Source organism: Papio anubis, chromosome 3, assembly GCF_008728515.1.
Source record: "Papio anubis isolate 15944 chromosome 3, Panubis1.0, whole genome shotgun sequence".
NCBI lineage: Eukaryota > Metazoa > Chordata > Mammalia > Primates > Cercopithecidae > Papio > Papio anubis.
The window spans coordinates 80523865-80548138 of NC_044978.1; the positions used below are offsets into that span (position 1 = coordinate 80523865).

Sequence of the window (24274 nt, forward strand, 5' to 3'; positions counted from 1 at the left end):
CACTTTGGGAGGCTGAGGCGGGCAGATCACTTGAGGTCAGGAGTTCGAGACCAGTCTGGCCGACATGGTGAAAACCCCATGCTACTAAAATACAAAAAAATGACCTGGACGTGGTGGTGTGCACCTGTGGTCCCAGCTACTTGAGAGGCTGAGGCAGGAGAATCCCTTGAACCCAGAGGGCAAAGGTTGCAGTGAGCCAAGATTACACCACTGTACTCCAGCTTGGGCAACAGAGTGAGACTCAAAAAAAAAAAAAAAAAATCCAAAAAACAAAAACACCAGTACTTTGAGATAAGATATTGGGTACATGTGAATCTGACAGAGAGACTGTATATTTAATTTTGTCCAAAAATCTTAAGTCATCTGATTATACATAGTATTGTATACAGTGTTTTTCCGCTGAGAGCCGTACAACCCTAAGGTTGATGAATTCAGGCCGAGCTCCGTGGCTCATGCCTATAATCCCACCACTTTGGGAGGCCGAGGTGGGAGGATCACTTGAGCCCAGGAGTTCAAGACCAGCCTGGGCAAGATAGTAGGACCCTGTCTCAAAAAAAAAAAAAAATAAAGTTAATGAATTCAGTCATTTGATTAATCATTATTGAATACATATGATGCACCAGGTATTGTACTACATGCTAGTGCTTGCTTTAAAGAAGCCTACAGTTTATAGAGTAGACAAACAAACACTAAACATACAAACAACACTCATTGAATGTGATGAAAACTCTATTTTCTTGAATAGAAATGGCACAGGTTATAAAATGCACCATTTAAAAAAAGTCACTTAGAAAAACTGTGGCCAATTAAACTGACACAGTTTTGATGATAAGATTCATCCCAACTTCAGCAATGTTAAAATATGAAAAAAAGTATATATCAGAATCAGCGAAATGCAGTACTCTCAAGGAAAAACAGGACTGTGTTAGACTATCACAGGGAGATCTTTAAATAGGGATGGCCTCCACTCTGAGATACATTTTAGCTCGTACCTTAAGAATAAGAAGTTGGTCCTACTTCAGCCCAAGAGGAACGTTCCAGGCAGCAGGAAGAGCCTCAGGTCACAGAGGCATGTTTGAGGTGACTAAATTATATTTCACAGGTTTGGTAGCAGTTGTCTTGGGGCTTCTTCCAAACCACCACTGTTTTATTATAGAATTCTAAACCATTGAGGCATCTCCCTTTCCACATGGTCCTCTGCAGCTGTTGTAGCTTTCCTGCTGTTGTTGTGTGTTCTGCTTTCAGGCTGCTCATCGGCCCGTCTCCTCTCATGACTGCTGCTCTGGGGACCACCTCTCTGCTCTCCACTGCTACCACTCTAGCCTGTGGCCTGCTCCTGGTTGAAGAAGCCATCAATCAAAATGAATACCACTCTGGAAATCTTGGGTGGCCTGACCTGATATTTTCGCATAGTGGCCACAGATATTTTAGGCCCCCAAGAGGTAGTCTTACTCTTTCAATTTTACTGGCTCCACTGTTTGAGGAACTTGGAACAATTTCCCCAGGGACTGGTCTGGAGGTACTGTTGAATAACACCACATTGTTGTTCTTCCTCCCCACTAAGGGCCCGTTGATGTCTCAAGACCAGACATAAACCTTTTGGTGTTTAACTCACTCAGAATAAGAGCCCTGCTTTCCCTCAGCACTCTTGCCCTTCGAGGGTGGGGCCACATGTTTTCTTCCTTTATTACTGGGGACATTTGATCCTGGTTTTTGTTATTTGTCATTCCCAGGAGAATTTAGTACCCTGTGTCTTGGTAAATTGTAAGACCACTGTGGATTTTGGAGTTGAGACTCATTTCCCTATCCCTCCCTTCAAGAGAACAAAGAAAGAGAGAGAACACCCAAACCCTTCATCGTTGCTCACTCACCTGTCCAGAGCCTATGGAACAGTCATTGGGGCAGCTGTCACGAGCTGTCCACACAGCTTTTCTGAGATATTGACAGTCTCATGAGGAAGTGCTTATAACTCCCTGCAATGGTTTGAATGTGTCCTCCAAAGTTTATGTGTTGGAAACTTAATACTCAATACAACAATGTTGTCAGGTGGGGCCTTTAAGAGGTGATTAGATCACAAGGGCTCTGTCCTCATGAATGGATTAAGGTTATTGAGAGAGTGGGACTGTTATGCAAGCAAGTTTAGTCTCCTTCCTGTGCACTCTCTCTTTTTCTCTCTGAAAAAGAATGGAAGTTATTAGATGCTTTTTTTTTTTCAAAAAGAACCCTGGCTCCTTATACAATCTCTACCAATTTCTTCACATCCTGTTCTAACTCCTCACATTCCATTCCTCCTTCATCTTACGTAACCTTACTATAGTTTTCATTTTCACCAAGATTTATAGTGACTAGTCAAAATGATTTCATAAAGGATGTTAGCCATCGTGACCAGTTGGCATGTGCTTAACCACTCTTCCACTCTTAAAACACCCTTAGCTTCCCTGACACCATGTTCTTTACATTTTTTCCCATACCATTGGGTTTTATTTCACTCCTTTTGGGTTTTTTTTCTTTGCTCAACTTCTAAGTTTTTGAGTATTCTATAGGCTTGATTTTGGTTTCTCTGTTTGTTTTCTGTCTTTATGCTCATTCTAGGCACTCTCATAACCACCAAAATTATGACAATTTCCAAATTTATTTCACTAACCCCACTAAGACCCAAACTTACATATCTAACCTCCTCCTTGATATGAAATTTGATAGCTAATAATCATTTGAAACCAGAATTCCTGATTCCCTTCTTAAATGTGTTCTTGTCTTTATCATTTCAGTAAATGACAGCTACTTAGTTGTTCAAGCTAAAAACCTAGAAGTCCTTATTGATTCCTTCCTTTCTGTCACCCCTGTGTCCATCCATCAGCAAATCTAGTCAACTCACCCTCCAAAATGGATCTCAAATCTGATTATCTCTTTTATTCTCTACCTTTACTCTCTTAGTCCAAATAACTGGCTGCAGTAACTATCTAACTGGCCTCCATGCTTCTATGTTTGCTCCCCCTTACAACCCATCCTCTACATAGCATTCAGGGTGATTTTTTCAGAAAAATGTCACTCAGGGCATGTCTATTCTCTGTCATTTAAATTAAACAAAATTCAGCTTCTTCGCTTTGTGTAATTTGGTCTCATCACACAAGCTTTATCCATTTGAGATTTTGTTTATTTGTTACCAGGTCCAAAGATAGATCCTTTTATTCTTTAAATGCAGATATACCTTTTCAAATAGATCCTTTCACTTTCGACTAAACCCCAGTTTTGCTGGCAAAAGAACACTGCTTTTCCTTTTTAGGAACTGGTTGTGGGCAGGTTTAAGGGACTGTTAGGATGACCAGATGTGTAGTGGAGAACCCCAGTGTCATTGCACAAATGCCAACCTTCCCCATGTTCATGGCTGAGCCTAGTTAAAACTGTAGGGGAATTAAAGTTTTCTTCAGTGCACCAGCCATTTTTTTGAGGGGGTAATTATTGGTGGGAATGCCGTATCACTATCACCTGCCTCTCCTGTACTTATTTGCAAAGTTTATAGTGCTTTCTTCTAGGCCTCCATAAAAATTTGTTCTCATAATTTCTATGTGTGAAATGTAAACCCAAAAGTATCTGAGACAGGTCTCAATCAATTTAGAAAGTTTATTTTGCCAAGGCTAAGGACACACCCAAGACACAGCCTCAGGAGGTCCTGACAACATGTGCCCAAGGTGGCAGTGTACAGCTTGCTTTTATACATTTTAGGGAGACATAATAACACATCAACCAATACATGTAAGATTTACAGCAGTTCAATCTAGAAAGGCAGGACAACTCGAAGACGGGACCTCCAGGTCATAGGTAGATTTAAAAATTTTCTGATTGGCAATTGGTTGAAAGAGATATTATCAGTAGAAAACAATGTCTGGGTTGTGATAAGCAGTTGTGGAGTCCAAGGTTTTATCATGCAGATGAAGCCTCCAGGTAGCAAGTTTCAAAGAGAATAGATTGCAAATGTTTCTTATCAGATTCAGAGTTTGTGTTGATGTTAAATGCTGGTCAGTTTTTCCTGAATTCCAAAAGGGAGGAGGGTATAATGAGGCATGTCCAATCTGCCATTCCCGTCATGGCCTGAACCAGTCTTTCAGGTTACCTTAGGAGTGCCCTGGCCAAGAGGAGGGTGTCCATTCAGATGGTTGGGGGGGTCATAGAATTTTATTTTTGGTTTACAGAAATCATCTGTAAAAATGTATTAAATACAACAAAACAAACATTTTGCATTTGTTTTTAAAAGATAGCCATGGCTTGTGGCTCATAGTTGTAATCCCAACACTTAGGGAGGCCAAGGTGGGAGGAACACTTGAGGACAGGAGTTCAAGACCAGCCTGGGCAAAATACTGAGATCTCATCTCCAAAAATAACAACAACAACAACAAAAATTAGCCAGGTATGGCAGCATGCACCTGTAGTCCCACCTCCTCAGGAGGCTGAGGTGGGAAGATCTCTTGAGCCTAGGAGTTTAAGGTTATAGTGAGCTATGATGGCACCACTGCACTCCAGCCTGGATGACAGACAAGAAAGAAAGAACAAAAGAAAGGATGAACAAAAGAAAGAAGGGGGAAGGAAGGAAGGAAGGAAAAAAGGAAGGAAGGAAGGAGCTCATTTGACAAAGACTCCCTTATTGAGCAAATGTAGTCAGGCTCCTCTGAGCCCTTCTTTTGACTAGACTTTATCTTTGGCCCAATCTTTGGCTTTCCCAGTCTAGTTTTAGTATTGGATACTGCTTAGCCAGTTTATAGAGAACCCCACCACCTTTGATATCTAACCAAGCTCTCCTCCATACCCTTGATGTCTAATCAAGTTCCTCTTCCACAATGCCCTTGATACTTAACCAAGTCCCTCTTCAGTATGTTTCTATCCAGTGACTCCCTCATCATGCCCCTTGGATATATTCCCACTTATCCCTGTTGTATTTATTTATTGGTTGATTTTTGAGGTAGGGTCTCACTCTTGTCACATAGGTTGGTATCCCTGTTGTATTTAGAATTGAATTCAATCTCTCTTCTTTATTGCAATAGTCTTAAGTAAAGTCTTCCTTGCCATTTTTAACAAGTGTCTAGTGCAAAATTTCTCTTCAATGTATTGATTCTAAGCACCTCTTTTTAACTTTTAAATTATCATTAATACTCCCCCAATTCCCCACAGTATAGATCTTCTCTTCTCACTAAGTTCTGACACATTAATTATTTAAGCAAGTTTATTATTATTTTTAAAATCATAGACATCTATCTATTCCTTGATCTCTGTTCTTTAGAGCTGCTTCACAGTTGTAATCCTGATATCTCTTTCGCATTGCATTTGGGGATTCTTTTTGCCTTTTTCTTATGTAGGATTCCCCTATGTAATTCCCCTGTCATCTTCTTTTTAATTTTTTAAACAAATTTTTGGGGTACACGTGAAATTTTGTTACATGTGTGTAACGCACAGTGATTAAGTCGGGGTATTTAGGTTGTCTATCACCTAGTACAACACATTTTTTGTTAACTATAGTCACCCTACTCTGCTATCAAACATTGCTTTTATCTCTTCTATCTAACTGCATGTTTGTACCCTTTAACCTATTTCTTTTCATTCTTTCTCCTTTCCCCAATCGCCTTTCCCAATCTCCATTATCTCTTTCCACTCTACCTCCAGGTGATCAAGTTTTTTAGCTTCCACATGTAAGTAAGTACCTACAATATTTATTTTTTTATGCCTGGCTTATTTCACTTAATATGATGACCCTTCATGTTGCTGCAAATGATATGATTTCATTCTTTTTTATGGCCAAATGGTATTTCATTGTGTATATTTACCACATTTTCTTTACCCATTCATCCATTGATGGGTATTTAGGTTTGTTTCATATATTTGCTATTGTGAATAGTGCTACAATAAAAATGCAAATGCTTTGTATCCCTTTATCCCTTTGATCTATTGGTTTCGTTTGGATAGGTACTTGGTAGTGGGGCTGCTGGATTGAATTCTGTTTTTAGTTTTTTGAGAAATCTCCATACTGTTTTTCTTAGTGGCTGCACCAGTTTACATTCCCAAGAACAGAGTAACAAATTCCCTTTTCTCCACATCCTCATCAACATCCATTATTTTTTTGTCTTTTTATAATAGCCATTCTGACTGGGGTGAGATGATGTCTCATTGTGGTTTTGATTTGCATTTCTCTAATGGATTAGTGATGTTGAGCATTTGAGCATTTCTTTATATACCTGTTGGTCATTTGTATGTTATCTTTTGAGAAATATCTATTCATGTGCTTTCCCCCACTTTTTTTTTGAGACTGAGTCTCACTCTGTCACCATGCTGGAGTGCAGTGGCATGATCTCAGATCACTGCAATCTCTGCCTCTCTGGTTCAAGCGATTATCCTGCCTCAGCCTCCCGAGTAGCTGGGACTACAGGTGCGCACCACCACGCCCAGCTAGTTTTTGTATTTTTAGTAGAGATGGGATTTCACTGTGTTGGCCAGGGTGGTCTTGATCTCTTGACCTCATGATCTGCCTACCTTGGCCTCCCAAGGTGCTGCGATTACAGGTGTAAGCCACTGCACCCAGCCTCCCCCACTTTTTAATGGAATTATTTGTTGCCTTTTTTTCCTGTTGAGTTGTTTGAGTTCCTTGTGTATTCTGCATATTAGTCCCCTGTTGGATGAAGTTTGCAAATGTTTTCTTCAATGCAACAGGGTGTCTCTTCACTTTGTTAATTATTTCTCTTTTGTGCAGAAGCTTTTTTTTTGCTTAATTAAGTCCCATTTGTCTACTTTTATTTCTGTTATCTATGCTTTTGAAGTCTTAGTCATACATTCTTTGCCTAGACCAATGCCCAGGAGAGTTTTCCCTAGGTTTTCTTCTAGTATTTTTATAGTTTTAGAGCTTGTGTTTAAGTCTTTAATCAACTTCAAGTTGATTTTTGTATATGATGAGAAATAGGGGTTCAGTTTCATTCTTCTGAATGTGGCTATCCTATTTTTCCAGCACCATTTATTTAAGAGATTGTCCTTTCTCCGATATGAGTTCTTGGTGTCTTTATCAAACAGCAGTTGACTGTAAATATGTGACCTAATTTTTGGGTTCTCTGTTCTGTTCCATTGGTCTATATGCCTATTTTTATATCAGTATGATGCTGTTTAGGGTATTATAGCCTTGTGGTATATTTTGAAGTCAGACAATATGATGCTTCCAACTTTGTTCATTTTGCTCAGGATTGCTTTGGCTCTTGGGTTCTTTTTTGATTCCACATGCATTTTAGGGTTATTTTTTCTAGTTCTGTGAAAAATAATTGACGTTTTCATTAAAATTGCATTGAATCTGTAGATTGCTTTGGTCCATATGGCCATTTTAACAATTTTAATTCTGATCCATGAGCTTGAGGTGTTTTTCCATTTGTTTGTATTCTCTTCAATTTCTTTCATCAGTGTTTTGTAGTTTTCCTTGTAGAGATCTCTCACCTCTTTGGTTAAATATATTCCTAGGTTTTTGTTTCTTTGTATGTTTTTTATAGCTATTGTAAATGGGAATGCCTTCTTGATTTCTTTCTTGGCTAGATCGTTATTGATTTATAGAAATACCACTGATTTTCGGGCATTGATTTTGCATCCTGCAGCTTTACTGAATTCATTAATCAAATCTAAGACGTGTGTGTGTGTGTGTGTGTGTAGTCTAGGTTTTTCTAGGTATATCATATTAATAGCAAAGAAGGACAATTTAACTTCCCGTTTTCCATTTTGGATGCTGTTTATTTTTTTCACTTGTCTGATTGCTCTGGCTAGGACTTCTGGCACTGTGTTGAATAGGAGTGGTGAAAGTGAGCATACTTGTCTTGTTCTAGTTCTTAGAGGAAAGGCCTTCAACTTTTCCACATTCAGTATGATGTTAGTCGTGGGTTTGTTGCATATGGCCTTTCTTATTTTGTGGTATGTTCCTTCTATACATAGTTTCTTGAGAGGTTTTTTTTTTAATCATGCAGCCATGTTGAATTGTATCAAATGATTTTTCTGAGCTATTGAGATGACTATGTGGTTTTTGTCCTTCATTCTTTTGACATAATATATCATGTTTACTGACTTGCATATGTTGAACCTTTCTTGTATCCCTGGTATAAATCTCACTTGATCATGATATATTATCTTTCGTTTTTTATTTGTTTGTTTGAGACAGGATCTCCTTATGTTGCACAGGCTGGAGTGCAGTGGTGTGATCTTAGTTTATTGCAGCCTCAACCTTCTGGGCTCCAGCAGTCCTCCCACATCAGCCTTCTGAATAGCTGGGACTACAGGTGGATGCCAGCACACCTGACTAATTTTCGTATTTTTTGTAGAGATGGGGTCTCACTATGTTGCCCTGACTGGTCTTGAACTCCTGGGCTCAAGTAATCCTACCACCTCACCTTGGCCTCTGAAAGTGCTGGGGTTACAAATGTGATAATCCCATAGCAAATCCAACAGCACATCAAAAAGATAATACACTCTGCCAGGCCCAGGGGTATTATCTTTCTGATGTGCTATTGGATTTGGTTTGCTAGTATTTTGTTGAGGATTTTTGTGTCTATGTTCATCAGAGATACTGGCCTGTAGTTTTCTTTTTTGTTGTCTCCTTGTGGTTTTGATATTAGGGTGATGCTGACCTCGTAGATGAGTTAGGAAGAATCCCCTCCTCTCTGATTTTTTGAAATAACTTCAAGAAGATTCATATTGGGGCCGGGCGCGGTGGCTCAAGCCTGTAATCCCAGCACTTTGGGAGGCCGAGGTGGGCGGATCACGACGTTAAGAGATCGAGACCATCCTGGCCAACATGGTGAAACCCTGTCTCTACTAAAAATACAAAAAACTAGCCGGGCGTGGTGGCGGGCGCCTGTAGTCCCAGCTACTCGGAGGCTGAGGCAGGAGAATGGCCTGAACCTGGGAGGCGGAGCTTGCAGTGAGCCGAGATCGCGCCACTGCACTCCAGCCTGGGTGACACAGCGCGAGACTCCGTCTCAAAAAAAAAAAAAAAAAAAAAAAGAAGATTCATATTAGTGCTTTGTACATTTGGTAGAATTCAGCCGTGAATCTATCTGGTCCTGGGCTTTTTGTTGTTGTTGCCTTACTCATTCAATCTTACCACCTGTTATTGATTTGTTGAGGTGTTCTATTTCTTCATGATTCAATCTGGGTAGGTTGCATGTTTTCAGGAATTTATCTATATCTTTAGGTTTTCCAGTTTGTCAATTTATAATTATTCATCATAGTCTCTGATGATCTTTTGTATTTCTGTGATGTCAGTTGTAATGTTTCCCTTTTCATTTCTGATTTTGTTTATTTGGATCTTCTTTCTTCTTGGTTAGTCTAGCTAGTGGTTTATCAATATTGTTTATCTTTTTGAAGAACCAACATTTCATTTTGTTGATCTTTAGTATTTTTTTAAGTCTCTATTTCATTTAGTTCTGTTCCAATCTTTATTATTTCTTTTCTTCTGTTAATTTTTGATTTAATTTGTTCTTGCTTTTCTAATTCCTCAAGGTGCATTATTAGAATGCTCATTTGTAATTTTTCTGCTTTTTTGGTGTAAGCATTTATTCCTATAAACTTCCCTGTTAGCACTGCTTTTGCTGTATTCCACAGGTTTTGGTATATTTTATTTTCATTTTTTTCAAGAAATTTTTTGATTTCTGTTTTAATTTCCTCATTGGCTCCATGGTCATTCAAAAACATGTTGTTTAATGTCCTTGTATTTGTCTAGTTTTGCGAGTTTCTCTTAGTATTGATTTTTAACTTTATTCTATTGTGATCTGAGAAAATACTTGATATGAATTTGATTTTTAAAAATTTTCTGATACTTGTTTTGTGGCCTAACATATAGTCTGTCTTGGAGAGTGTTCCATGTGCTAATGAGCAGAATGTGTATCTGGCAGTTGTTGGATAGAATGTTCTGTAAATGACTAAATAAAACCTACTTTAAATTCGATTTTTTTGGTGTCAATTTTCTGTATAGATGAGCTGTGTAATGCTGAGAGTGGGGTGTTGGGAAATCCCCCACTATTACTGTACTACAGTCTATTTCTCTCTTTAGATATAGGAATATTTGCTTTATGAATCTGGATGTTCCAGCCTTGGGTGCATATATGTTTAGAATTGTTATATTCTCTTGCTGTATTGACTTTTCATTAATATATAATTATCATCTTTGTCCTTTCTATTCTTTAACTCTTCTTGATTTAAAGTCTGTTTTATTGGATATAGCTACTCCTACTCACTTTTGGTTTCCATTTGCATGGAATGTCTTTTTTCATCCCTTTGCTTTCAGTCTATATGTCTTTACTAGTAAGATGAATTCCTCAAAAGCAGCATATAGCTGAATCATTTAAAAAATATCAATTCAACCATTCTGTATCTTTAAATTGGATAATTTGATCCATTTACATTCAAGGTTACTATTGATATGTGAGGCTTTGTTCCTGTCATATTACTAATTGTTTTCTGGTTTTCAACATATTCTTTGTTAATTTTTTTCCTGTTATTGTCTGTCATTGTAGTTTGGTGGGTTTCTGTCATGGTACCATCTGAGTCCTTTCCTCCATTGTGTGATTGTTTTACCAATGAGTTTTACAGTTTGATGTGTATTCATGATGGCAAATGACATTCTTTTGCTTCCAGGTTTAGGATGACCTTGGGCATTTTTGTAGAGTTGGTGTAGTGGTAATGAATTCCCTCACCATTTGCTTGTCTAGGAAAGACTATTTCTTCTTCATTTATGAAGGGTAGTTTTGCTGGATCTAATATTCTTGGCTAGCAGGTTTTTTTTTTTTTTTTTTTTTTTTTTTTTTTTTTTTTAGCACTTTGAATGTATCATCCCATTCTCTTCTGGCCTTTAAGGTTTCTGGTGAGAAATCCACTGTTGCTCTGATGGAGTTTCCTTTAAAGGTAATAGACACATTTGCTGTTTTTAGGATTTGCTCTTTATCCTTAACATTAGACAGTCTGACTATAATGTGCTGTGGAAAAGAATTTTTTGTATTGTGTCATCCTGGGATTGCTGAATTTCCTGTATCTGAATGTCTAAACCTCTTGCTAGACTTGGGGAGTTGTCATCTATTATTTTGTTAAATAGATTTTCTAATTCTTTCGTTTTTTTATTTGCCCTTGGGGATATCAACAATTTGTAGATTTGGTCTCTTTACACGTCCCAAACATCACAAAGGCTTTACTCCTTATTTTTGTTTTCTTTATTTTTATCTGACTGAATTATTTCAAAAGACCCATCTTCAGTTTCTGATATTCTTTCTTCTGCTCGATCTAGTCAATTGATGAAGTTTTTAAATGTATTTTGTATTTCATTCAATGAATTATTTACTTCCAGAATTTCTGTTTGGTTATTTTTAAAATGTCTATGTCTTTAGTAAATTTCTGATTCATATTCTGAACTGTTTATCTGACTTCTCCAAGAATTCTCTTGTATCTCACTGAACTTCTTTAAAATCAGTATTTTGAATTCTTTATCTGGAATTTTATAAATTTATTTATCTTTGAGATGTTATTCTGTTGCCCAGGCTGGGGTGCAGTGGTGTGATCTTGGCTCACTGCAACCTCTACCTCCCAGATTCAAGTAATTCTTCCTGCCTTAGCCTCCCAAGTAGCTGGGATTACAGGCGCCTGCCACCATGCCCAGCAATTTTTTTTTTTTTTTTAAATTTTTAGTAGAGATGGGATTTCACCATGTTGGCCAGGCTGGTCTCGAACTTCTGGCCTCATGTGATCCACTCGCCTTGGCCTACCAAAGTGTTGGGATTACAGGCATGAGCCCTGAGCCCAGCCTATACATTTCTTTTTGATTGGGATATGTTGCAGGAGAATAATTTTGCTCCTTATGAGGTTTAATTTTTCCTTGCTTTTTTATGTTGATATTTGTGTATCTGGTGTAACTGTTGCTTCTTCCAATTTTTTGAAATTGCTTTCTTAGGGAAGGACTTTCTCCTGAAGGTGTATATAATGTTGTTGGTTGGGTAGGGCATTTTGGCTTTTCTTTTTGGAGCATGCAGTATTGTAATTTCTGTATGACTTCTTTGGCTATAAACAGTATCAATGGTATCTGTGATTTACTCAGTGGTTTAAGATGTGGTTATTATTTGAGACTGTGGTGAAGTTTTGCTGGGGAGTAGGATGCCATGGACCAGTCACCAGGTCTCAGTGGTGGCAGCAGTGAGCTTAGCATGCCTGTTCTTTGGCTTCAAGGCAGCTTGTGCTGTCACCAGTGTTATTGGGTTCAGGAGGGTAGTTGGGGGAGGAGACTAGGATAGAAGACTTGTACTCATGCCCCCAGTAATACATTCAAGTGCTGACTGTGGGGGTGATCCCCAGGCTACCAGGGTAATACTCAAATGTGGGCAGCAGTTGCTGTACTGTAGGTTTGCCTATAGGGAGGGTGGGGCCTCTTTCAGCTGGAGCAGTATAGGCAGGTAGCTGGAGAGTGCAGTTTACTCATACCTTAGTCCTATAAAAGCCTGCAGGAGCAGAGGTGAGATTTGTCCTCGAAGCACATGAAAGTGCCTGTGCTTCCCCTCTCCCTCCTTCCTTGGCTTGGTGGTACAGGGACAGGGTCATCCCCAGCCCTAAGTCATTATGCAGACCTTTGGAGGATAGATTCTCTGAATGGCACCAGCTATGGGCTTGCCACTGGGGAGGGCAGGGTCCTTCTTAGCTGAAGCAGCATAGGCAGGTAGCTGTGGGTAGATTGCTTATCATGCCTTGGTCCCACTGCAGCCTACACAAGCAGCAATGGGATTTGTCCTAGGGGTGCATGGGAGCACCCAGCCTCCCTTTCTCCTTTGCCTGGTGGTGGCAGTGGCATCATTAGCCCTGGCCCTAGAGCAGGATGCAGACCTTTAGAGGCTAGACTCTCAGAATGGCACCAGCCATGGGCCTGCCACTGGGGAGAGTAGGGCCCCTCTCAGCTGGAGCAGTGCAGAGAGGAAGCTATGAGGAGTGCAGTTTGCCTTGGCCCCGCAGCAGCCCGCAGCAGCGATGGTGGGATTTGTCCTTAAGGTGCATGGAGGTGCCTGGCCTCCCCTCTCCCTCCTTGGTTTGGTGGTGCCAGTGACAGTAGCAGTTCTAGGGCAGTATGTGGTCCTTTTGGGGTTTAGCTCTCAGGATGGCACCAAGCTGCAGCTGCGCAGAGTTCAGATGCCTGTAGGACTCTTTGTGAGTTCATTCTCTGGAGCAATGCCTCTTGTTCAATCTCTAGTCAGATCTCTGTTAGTTTTTAGGCCCACATAGATCAAGGCATCCTCCCATAGCTAATAGTGTAAAAAACTAGTGGGAGAGTTGAACCCTGCGGGGACTAGAGGGGGAGTCTCTCTTTCATTCTTTTCCTAGGAGCTTCTCCCTGCTCTCAGCCAATCCTGGCTGAGGAAGTGGCCTTGCTTCCCTCTTCTTACTTGCTTTTGGTGCTTCCCTTCACATCTCTGTTAAATCCCAGTGTTCTTAGATGAGCTTTTTAAAGTGTGAGTATTACTTGTTATTTTGGTTCCCATCTGTGGAGGAGGTGTGTACTAGCTGCGTCTAGTCAGCCATCTTTTTCTGTTTTCCTCTTTCTTGGCCATTTTAGTAGAGTGCATCTTCTGGGAGCTTCCTGAGAAGGGATATATGATATGGCAAATTATTTGACATTCTTCCCATTGAGAGGGGTATATATTTCCCTTTCCCTTGAATTTGGACTGGCTTATGACTGCTTTGACTAATACAGTATGACAGAAATGGCACCATGTCAATTCTAGTCTCAGCCTTTAAGAGGACTCACAATTTCTGTCTTGTCTTGGAACCATGTAAAAAATCCAATTAATCTGAAGTAGTCCAGCTGTGAGAAAGCCCAAACTAAACATGTGAAAAGCTATGTGGAAAGAGAGAAATGCCCAGCAACCCCCAAGCTGTTCAACTCACCCATCTGAGATCATAGACATTGAAAAATAGAGACAATCTGTCTCCTCTGTGCTCCATCCAAATTCTTGGAATCGAAAGATATAGCTGCTTCAAGTCACTAAGTTTTGAGATCTTTTTTATGAAGCCACATAAAGCTGCAACATATAGGAAATAATTTGAGACCTTGAATGTCTTGAAATATCTTCTATTTATCACTTATTTAATAGTTTGTATGGATATAGAATTCTTGATTATTAGAATTTTTCTTCAGAACGTTGAAGGTATTGTTCTGTCATCTTCCAGCTTCAAGTGTTGCTGATAAGACATCTGATACCATTCTGATCCATATATCTTTGTATGTGATCCAAGCTTTTGTTATGTTTTGTTTTCCTCTATGGAAGTTTTAGGTTTACCTCTTTGACCCCAGTGTTGTGAAATGTTAATCACAATATGTTTTGTTGTAGGTCTTAGGTTAAACTTCCTCTATCAATATAGGGGAAAAAACCAAATAAATTGTTTTTACCTACTGTACTCTCAACCCTCAACACAATAGATGTGTTAGTTTTTTCCTGCACTGACTAATTCTCTGACACCAACTGAATGTTCTACAGTTCAATTCAATTCTGACACTAACAGGAATTAGCTAAGATCCCATAGGTTAGGAGTTCAGTCCCACAAGACTGCTTCCCCACTTCAGATATCAGTTGCAAGTAGTTCCTCAAGTTACCCACAACTTGTGTCCAATTTGGCTAAAGATCAGAGGTTCCCATAACCTCCTCCTTCAGTTTGCTAGAATGGCTCATAGAACTCAGGGAAACACTTTACTTACTATTGCTGATTTATTCTAAGAGGATACAACTCAGGAACAACTGGATGGAAGTGATGCATAGGGCAAAATATAGAGGAAGAGGTGCAGAGCTTCCTTGCCCTTTCTGGGTTCACCACCCTCTACATGTTCAGCAACGTGGAAGCTCTCCAAACCTTGTCCCTTTGGAGTTTTATAAAGGCTTCACTATGTTGACATGATTGATTAAATCATTGACCACTGGTGATTAACTCAACCTTCAGCTCCTCTTATCACTTGATTGGTTCCGCTGGCAACTATCCCCTATCTTGAGGTTTTCTAAGAGTCCCCAGCCATTAGTTCCCTCAGTGGAATACAAAAAGGCACATATTACTTCAGAGATTCTGAGGGTTTTCTAAGCTATGTGATAGAAAATGAGGCAGTGATCAAGTATATGTTTCTCATTATAATATCACACTCTAGTTCCTCCATCTACATCCTAGTTTTCAAAATTGTGTTGTTCTACCCCTCTATTACTATCATTCTCTTGTAAACTAATTCCTTATTAAGCCATCTAGTATAATATTAATAGGATTAGGGAAACAGTGGTTATAATTGTGTGTGCAGGTGACCTGTATTTCTGTTTTGTATGCTGTATTATTTAGAATTATTTGTTTCACATTGTCTCCCCTATGAAATTGTAAACTCCATGATTAGGGACCATTCTCTTTTTCACTACTGTATCCTCATCTCCTAGCACAGTGCCTGGCATGTAGTTGTTATTTAATAAACATCTCTTAAATAAATGAATAAAGAAATGCCCAAGGCAGGAGGCCGGAAAGACGGCAGGGACAGACACTTCAAAATAAAACATTGTAATATCCCTCATCATTTTGTCTAGACCAGTGGTTCTTAAAGGAGGGTGACTTTACCAGCCAGAAGACATTGGTAATGCCTGAGGACATTTTTGATTACCAAAATTAGAAGGTGGGACAGTTTGCTATTGACATCTAGTGAGCAGTGTCCAGGGATTCTGCTAAACATCCTACAATGCGCAGCACAACTCCCTACAACAAAGAATTATACAGTCTAAATGTCAGTAGTGCTGAGGCTGAGAAACCCTGGTCTAGACCAAGCACTAATATATAGCTAATATTTATAATTTGGTATTTCTTAAATACATGGCCCATTTTCAAAATACCACAAACATGGGTCAAACCTTCTACCTTTATGCCTTTTTTGGTGTATGGGCTCAGTGGAGAAGTACCAGGTTTGAATATCCTATGGCTCACCCCTTTACAGTAGTTGATTTTACATATTCCCTGCCCCCCGCTTTTTTTGAAAGCTAGGATTAGTGGACAAGGAAAAGAGTAGAAAAGAAATACACAGAGTCCCTACTTAATTCATTAATTTTCTTCCTACCTTCAGTGGTAAGTAGATTTAATGGTGTCTTACATTGTTTCTCAGCTGTTCCCCTATCTTCTCAGAGAAAAGTGCCTACCAGGCTATTCACAATAACCAAACAGGGTAATCATAGCACTCTAAGACTAGAAGGGGCCTCGTTTTAAGATAAAGTCATTATGCCTCATGTAGCTAGCTGAATATAGAACTAGAATAAAAATTTGGGTTTGTACTACAAGGTAGCTGTATTCTGTTGTAGCATGTTCTTTGAATTAAAAACAACAGCAGCCACAAAACTCTGTTGACTACACAAATCTACCTTCAACAACACAGTGAATAAAATGCTTACCCTATTCTACTTTCATAAAAACTGAAATCACCTGGGGCGACCATTCCATGTTATCCAACCATACCAAATGCTACACCACAGACAGTTGATTATGACCTTGCAGACAAAGCATGGATTTGTAGTTATATGTTGTGACATGCAGCATATTTGGGAATCTTGCATAAACTATGTTTTGATGACAGCTATGTTTGCAGAATGAATTCATTCAGGCTAAACTCAGCGGTTAGTCATGGTTGGTTATTTAATGCTTTACCACTCCCCAACTCCACCTCTCTCTTCCAAATTCATCATTTAAGTCCAGACAAAGTTGGCACAACATGGATGTTGTGCCTTCTCCTCTGCAGTTCTTGTTCCCCTAATGACTTGTTATAAATTCAAAGCTAACCATTTTGCTTTTGTTACTCTCTCTCTAGAAGCTGGATAATAATATGGCCTCCTTCGTCATTTTCTTCTCCCAGAGGTTTTTTTTTTTTTACATGAAGTGGAGTGTAGTGGCACGATCTCAGCTCGCTGCAACCTCTGCCTCCCGGGTTCAAATGATTCTCCTGCCTCAGCCTCCTGTGTTGCTGGGATTACAGCCGTGTGCCACCGCACCTGGATAATTTTTTGTATTTTTAGTAGAGACGGGGTTTTGCCGTATTGGTCAGGCTAGTCTTGAACTTCTGACCTTAGGTGATCTGCCTGCCTTGGCCTCCCAAAGTGCTGGAATTACAGACATGAGCCACTGCACCTGGCCTTCTCCCAGAATTTCTGAAAGCCAGTAACCCAAAGGTTCTTTGACATCTTCAGATAAATGAAAGCCCTGAACCAAATCCATGGAGTCTCTGACTACTTCTTCCTTCACAGCTCTGTATGATGAGCGTTCAGTCATTCCTTTCTTTCTCACCTGGCCTAAAGGTGTCCTCTTCCTCCAGGCTCTGCAGTACTTCTTTAAGCCTGAATATTTAACCACACGTCTGGGCTGGATTTTTAAGAGGTCACTCAACCTTCTCATTGGGCCACAGACTGGAGTGGATAATCCGCCATCATCTGTGACCACGGAATAGCTTTTAAGCTCTTTTCATCGCCAAGAGGGAGCCTGGATACTGGCTGCCTTTCTATCAGTCCCCCACTGAGCACTTCCTCCTTCCTCATTTATGTTCGTTTTCTTGTATCATTTATGTACGTTACTTCTCTCCACTAAATGTAGTTCCTTGAGGACAGGACTCTATCCATAGAATTGCCATGACAGCCAGCTCTATGGTTTGGCCCTAATGGGTTTAAATAGTATTTGTGCTAGAGTGATAGGGGAAGTTATATCAGATGTGCTCTATGCCCTGGTTCTTATTTCCCTATTTACCTTATTTATCTGGTGATTTCCTATTTATGTAGCTAGACCAGGGGGCATTCATTTCTTCAGGGGTTTTCAATGATGGGATCAGAAAGGAAAAAATGCAAATTCTTGCAAAATAAATTTAACATCAACATCTTTGTCCTAAATATTAAGATGGGAAAAATTTTCAAGGATAAGCAAGTAGGTAGAATCATTTTTTTCTCCTTCCTCCCCACTTTCCCTACCAGGTCAAGATCCCAGCAACTAAAGATAGAGAAAGAGTGTGGGAGGATCAAAACAATTTAGGAAATTAGTCTGGCCAGGAGCAGTGGCTCATGCTTGTTATCCCAGCATTTTGGAAGGCCAAAACAAGAGGCTCACTTGAGGCCAGGAGTTCAAGACCAGCCTGGGTAACATAGTGAGACCCTGTTTCGATAAAAAAAAATTTTTTTTTAATAAGCCAGGCATGATCATGTGAGCCTGTAGTCTCAGATCTTCAGGAAGCTGAGTGAGGAAGATTGCTTGACCCCAGGAGTCTGAGGTTACAGTGAGCTATGATTGCGCTACCGCACTCCAGCCTGGGCAACAAGGTGAGACCCTGTTTGTAAAATGAAAAAGAAAAGAAAGACATTAGTCTGCCTGTGGACCTTGTCTCCTGCCCCAACCCCAGAGAGCTTTAGGATATCTCTGATCTGAGTTCACCTGGTCTTTCTGATCTCTTCTGGAACTCATCTATGACTCAGAGAAAGAGGGTAGAGATAGCATTGAGGGTGGAAGGAGCACAGTGAGTGCCTGTGACAGTTCAAGGTTCTTTGGGGAGCCCAGAGGACTATAGATGACTGATCTTCTGGTTCCATAAGAAAGTCCGAGAAAATAGGGACAGAAGGAGAGGGGAGAAAGGAGAGAGAGTGGGGAAGAGGGGAAGATTAAAGGAGAGAGAGAGAGAACCCACTACCCAGCAAACACGTAGAAGGAAAAGGTAAAAGAAATAGAGAAAAAGGAGAGAGAGGAAAAGGAAAAAGGGAGGGAAAGAAATGGATTACTTTCTCTACCTGGCTTGAGTTGAGACTTTCTACAAACTAGGAAAGGGTCGTCTGAGAGATATGTAGTAAGTAGACCAAAACTGTTTCGTAGACCTGAAACAATTGGCTGCCAGCAATATCATATCAGTTAACCTAATACCACAGGCAGGGCTGCATGGTAACTTTCAGGAGCAGTAGGCACTTCCTCCTTAGAAAAAAAGTAAAAAGTATATTTTATGATTAGGTTAGAATAAAGGTGAATATATTAACATTACATATTAAAACACGTTCTTTGACCTAAAACTTTATTTTTTCCTTCTGATTTCTAAAGAAATAAAAATCTGTTCATGGGCCCTAAACATATTGTGAGTCTCTAGTCACTGTGCCCTTTGTGCCTGCTGGGGATCTTGGCCCTGGCAACAGGATGAACATGGGCCACTGGAGCCTGGAATTCTGCCACTGAGAGATTCCCTGGAAGCATGGCTTTCTTTTCTCTCCTGGGTTCCATGAATTCTCTCCTTCTCCCCAGGTATGGTGTGCTAGTCCCTTTTGCATTCCTATAAAGACTACCTGAGGCTGGGTAATTCATAAAGAAAAGGGGTTTAATTCACTCACGGTTTGGCAGGCTGTACAGGAAGCATAGCAGCAACATTGGCTTGGCTTCTGATGAGTGCCTCAGGAAGCTCACAATCATGATGGAAGGTGAAAAGGGAAGCCAACATATCACATGGTGAGAGCAGGAGCAAGGGACAGAAGGGGGAGGTAGTAGACGTTTTTGTTTTGTTTTTTTTTTTTGAGACAGGGTTCCACTCTGTGACCCAAGCTGCAATGCAGTGGTGCAATCACGGTTCACTGCAGCCTTAACCTCCTGGGCCCAAGCAATCCTCCCACCTCAGCCTCCCAAGTAACTGGGACCACAGGTAGGTGCCACCATGCCCAACCAATTTCTTTTTAATTTTTTTGTAGAGACAGGATCTCACTATGTTGACCAGTTGGTCTCGAACTCTTGGACTCAAGTGATCCTCCTGCCTTGGCCTCCGAAAGTGCTGGGATTGCAGGTGTGAGCCATTGCACTTGGCCTCCAGACTCTTTTAAACAACCAGATCTCACGTGAACTAACTGAGCAAGAACTCACTCATCACCAAGGGGATGACACTAAGTCATTCATGAGGGATGTACCCCCATGATTCAATACCTTCTACTAGACCCCACCTCCAACATTGGAGGTCATGTTTCAACATGAAATTTGGAGGGGACAAGTATCCAAACCATATCATATAAGTTTCTCCTGCATTGACCTTTATACAGGTAAATAAATGCCTCTAATCTCGAACCCCAATCAGAAAGTCCCTCATGTCATTAGTAAGGATAATTCCATTTCAACTGGAAACTAATTGTAAATGCAGGGCTTTCGTGCTGCTATGTGTATTAGCTTGACAATCCAGTTGACAGCTGCTCACTCTAATATTGCAAAAAACAAGCAAAACCTCAAAGCATCACTCTCACCATATGGATACAGAGCTCCTGACCACCATGCACATTGTGGCTAGTGACCAGGGAAGGGAACTAAAAGCTCGTCTTCATTGTTGGGTTCATTCACATATTGGCAAGCTTGCAGAACTCCCACCCATTTCCTTCTCCACTAATTGCCCTACTAAGACTGCAGCAGAAAACACAATGGATCCTGCTCTGAAAACCACAGGGGCTCATAGGAGTGAGTGACATTTTATTTCTCTGCCCTTCAGGAATTAGCCTCCTTACTGTCAGACCAGCTGCAGAACTTTCTCCCACTTATCCCTTAGATGTCAACCACCCACACTTCAAATCACCCTGGAGACTGATGTGACTGGGATGATTTGACTGCATGTAGGTCAGAGCTGCCTCCAGGCAACTTGTGGGGCCAAGGCTTTGTGGCTAAAAGGAAGTGAGCATTAACACATCGCTTAGAACAGCAAAGAGCATCATCTGAAGATCATCATCTGAAAGATCATCATCAGAAGAGCTGCGAATATCACTGATCTGATAATTGGGTATTTTTGGTACCCCCCCCCCACACACGCACACACACAGCCCTGCTTTTGTGGGAACTGCACTTAAATTGATGTGGGTGGAGGTTTTACTGAACTGAGTAATTCTTAATCTTTGGAGTATAACACCTAGTCTCCTAATTCCTGTCCTGAACAGCATGCCTAATACAGTATTTTAAAATTAGAGATAATTAAATTTGATTTTGTTTCAATAATTATTTTGACAGTTTTAAGATACCTTTTGGGATTGTTTGTACCATTGCAGTCTTTTTCAAATCCAAGACTAAAATGAATTTTTCTAGCTATTTATCCTATCTTTGAGTTAAGAACATAGGTCCTTGCATTTCAGTTTAATAGGTGATCCTTTAAAAGTTGTTTATTTATTTAGAAACAGGGTCTTACTATGTTGCTGGCTGGTCTTGAACTTCTAGGGTCAAGTGATCCTCCCACCTCAGCCTCCCAAGTATCTTGGATTACAGGTGTGAGCCACTGCACCTGGCTCTAATAGTTGATTTTTGAAATCATATGGAAAATTTCAAGTTAATAAAAATTTTTAATTAAAAAGTATGTGCACAATTCACAGATGACCAGTCTTTTGGAATTATTATAGAATATTTTTGACAATAAAACTATGCTGAACTCAATCTTTTAATGATTATGAAGATATTTTCTGATTGTAAAATTATGAAAATTAATGTTCATTGTGATATTGATGTGAGTCTAGGTCAATGTGGAGTTCTGGAGACAGAATAATACCTAAAGTAGATCTGTTTTTCACTTTGGGAACTGATTATAACACCTGGAAATTATGTATATATTATTTAATCAAATGAGATAATGTGTATCAATAAACCAAGCATTGGGGCTTGGCACATAGTATTTTTCAGTCAATAAGAGAAGAGTTTGAATATTAAATTATTTACGCACTGGGGAGTAACTTCCTAGATCTATTTCTCTATGTGCTTCCTCTCTGTCAATCTCACTCATTCAACAATACTTATTAAGCATATACTACTAATGCTATGTTGCATCGATTATATGTCAGACACATAGTCACATTTTATTAACTCTAAAATTGTGATCAGTTTTAACATTGCAGGTGGCTTACAAATACTGTCAGTTAGAAGCAATCGTGATGTACTAGTTGGCTGTTCTTTTTGATGGCACAACTGGATAACTGAGCCCCTTCGTGTTTCTGTCAACTGACCTTTATGTTTGAGGAAGACATATGAATCAGGGCCATTGTTTGAAATCTAACCTTTGGCAAAAATCAATAAGGAACTAGCCCTCAAACTTGCCTAATAGTGGGTGTCAGCAGCTTGGATGAAAACTCCCAGGGATAATAGTGGAGTACTCTTTTAAGAAATAGTGAGCATCAACACTCTCGATGGCACAGAAGATGGACACTGTGGGAAAGTCAGGGACACTGACCACTCAGTTTGGAAGGTAATTCAGCAAATTTAGACTCACACATATAAAGAAGTTTAGAAAATTGAACCAATTACTTTTGCTTATATTTTTCTTTTTATGCATGTGTAAGAGATAAGATAAATATCTGTGACTAAATATGTCTCTTATACCAAATAAAAAAATATATCCAAGAAGAAATTATAATGTCATTGTTTCATTAAGCATTATGTCATGCTTTTTGGAGGCATTTCCACCCTTTCTTACCTTTCTTAATGGTATATAAAATTGCAGTGCATTTCACCATCAGTGGTTCATTGGATTCGATGAAGTCTAAGTAACTGCTGGACCCTGTGTTAGGCTTTTTAGTTACAACTAATTAAGCAAGTATTTATTTATTTATTTATTTTAATTGAGACGGAATCTTGCTCTGTCGCCTGGGGTGGAGTGCAATGGCACCATCTCAGCTCACTGCAACTTCCGCCTCCCAGGTTAAAGTGATTCTTCTGCCTCAGCCTCCCAAGTAGCTGGAATTACAGGCACTTGCCATCATGCCTAGCTAATTTTTGTGTTTTTGTAAAGATGGGATTTTATCATGTTGGCCAGTCTGGTCTTGAACTCCTGACCTCAGGTGATCTGCCTGCTTTGGCCTCCCAAAGTACTGGGATTACAGGCGTGAGCCACTGTGCCCGGCAGCAAATATTTATTGAATGCCTACTGTGTGCCCCAAACTGTTCTAGGTGCTATAAATGGGCCAGACAAGCCGTCAGGGAAGTTGCCCTGGCTGGGAAGACAGACATCAAACAATATAATTCCAGAGCTGGATAAATACTAGGGAGAAAAAAAAAAATGCGTGATGTATTATGATGGATATTGCCATAGAGTTAAACACTGGGATTTAAGACACAATTTCTGTTCACAAGGCATGTTTGATCTAGGGTCAAAGATAGATGGACATTTTTTAAGTGGTGGGTAAAATGCCATGAACTCCTGAAAAGTGCAAAGGAGGTAATAGTTAAACTGCCCTGAAAAGCTAGTAAGGTTTAGCCAGCTGAAGAGCATGGGAAGGGCATTCCAAGCAGAAGGACCATCATGTTTAAAGGCCAAGAAAGAAGAGGGAGACTGGTGAGTTCCTTCAATAGCAAGTAGTCAGATGGCAGAGTCTACAGTGTGAGGGGCAAAGGATAGGCCTAGAAAGGTAGGCAAGGCTTGGAAGATCTTGAATGTTATCGTGAGTCTTTTGGTCTTTATACCGAGAGCAATGGAGAGATACTCCAGGATTTCATGCAGAGTATAAGCATGATAGGATTTGCATTTTAGGAAGATCACCCTTGCTGGAGTATGGAGAGTGGATTAATCTTCTTCCCTCCCCTTCTGCAAGCAAAGATTACAGTTGCAATCATTCAAAAATGAGAAGATGGTAGCCATGTTAAATTCCCCAATTTTCCCAACTTGATTGGATTGTTGTCCTGTTTGTATGGGGTCTTTATAAGAAAATGTCGACTTCAGTAACCTCTGATCTCTGCCCAAGGTGAGCCCAGTTGCAGACACTACAATCACTTTTAAATGAAGTCCTGTCAAGTTACTTGCTTAGAAAAACAGATTAATAAACCCACCGATCTAGTGAACAACCTGTCAATAAAAATGCTGCCCCAATTACATGATAAAGTCAAAAATCAAAGCGTACTGTTGCCCTCCAAAGCTTCTGTGGGACTGAAGAATTTCCATCTGAGATTTATCAAAGGGTCTCAAAAGGCAAAGAATGGTTTAGATGAAACTCAATTGATTTTATATTTCTGCCAGAACTCTGAGCTTTGTACAGGTCACAGCTTGTTAGGTATTACAAAAATCATAATTTTATCAGAGATTCCTTTTACGGTTTAGAAGGAAGAATGCCCCAGCAAGTGCTAGACTGATAAATGCTGGTCATGTGTCTGTTTAAGCAGATGTAAATGAAAATGCCAAAAGGCTCAAGTTCAAAGGATTCAGTACCTGAGAAATGTCCCTTTATGGAATTCCCTTTTTGGAAATGTACTTGGCAAAAAGGTTTCTTAAGCAGGCTGGGAAGCCACA

At 39.9% G+C, this 24274-nt stretch overlaps 1 protein-coding gene across 1 annotated transcript; it reads left to right on the forward strand.

Annotated features, from left to right (window-relative positions):
* The first annotated feature begins 265 nt into the window (after nucleotides 1-265).
* LOC116274155 lies at nucleotides 266-22600 on the forward strand. Its single transcript, XM_031664367.1, has 4 exons — nucleotides 266-1519; nucleotides 6455-6481; nucleotides 19760-19825; nucleotides 20513-22600. Exons 1-4 carry the CDS (start codon nucleotides 1190-1192, stop codon nucleotides 20567-20569), a joined length of 480 nt encoding a protein of 159 aa, XP_031520227.1. The 5' UTR covers nucleotides 266-1189; the 3' UTR covers nucleotides 20570-22600.
* Nucleotides 22601-24274: the final 1674 nt, after the last annotated feature.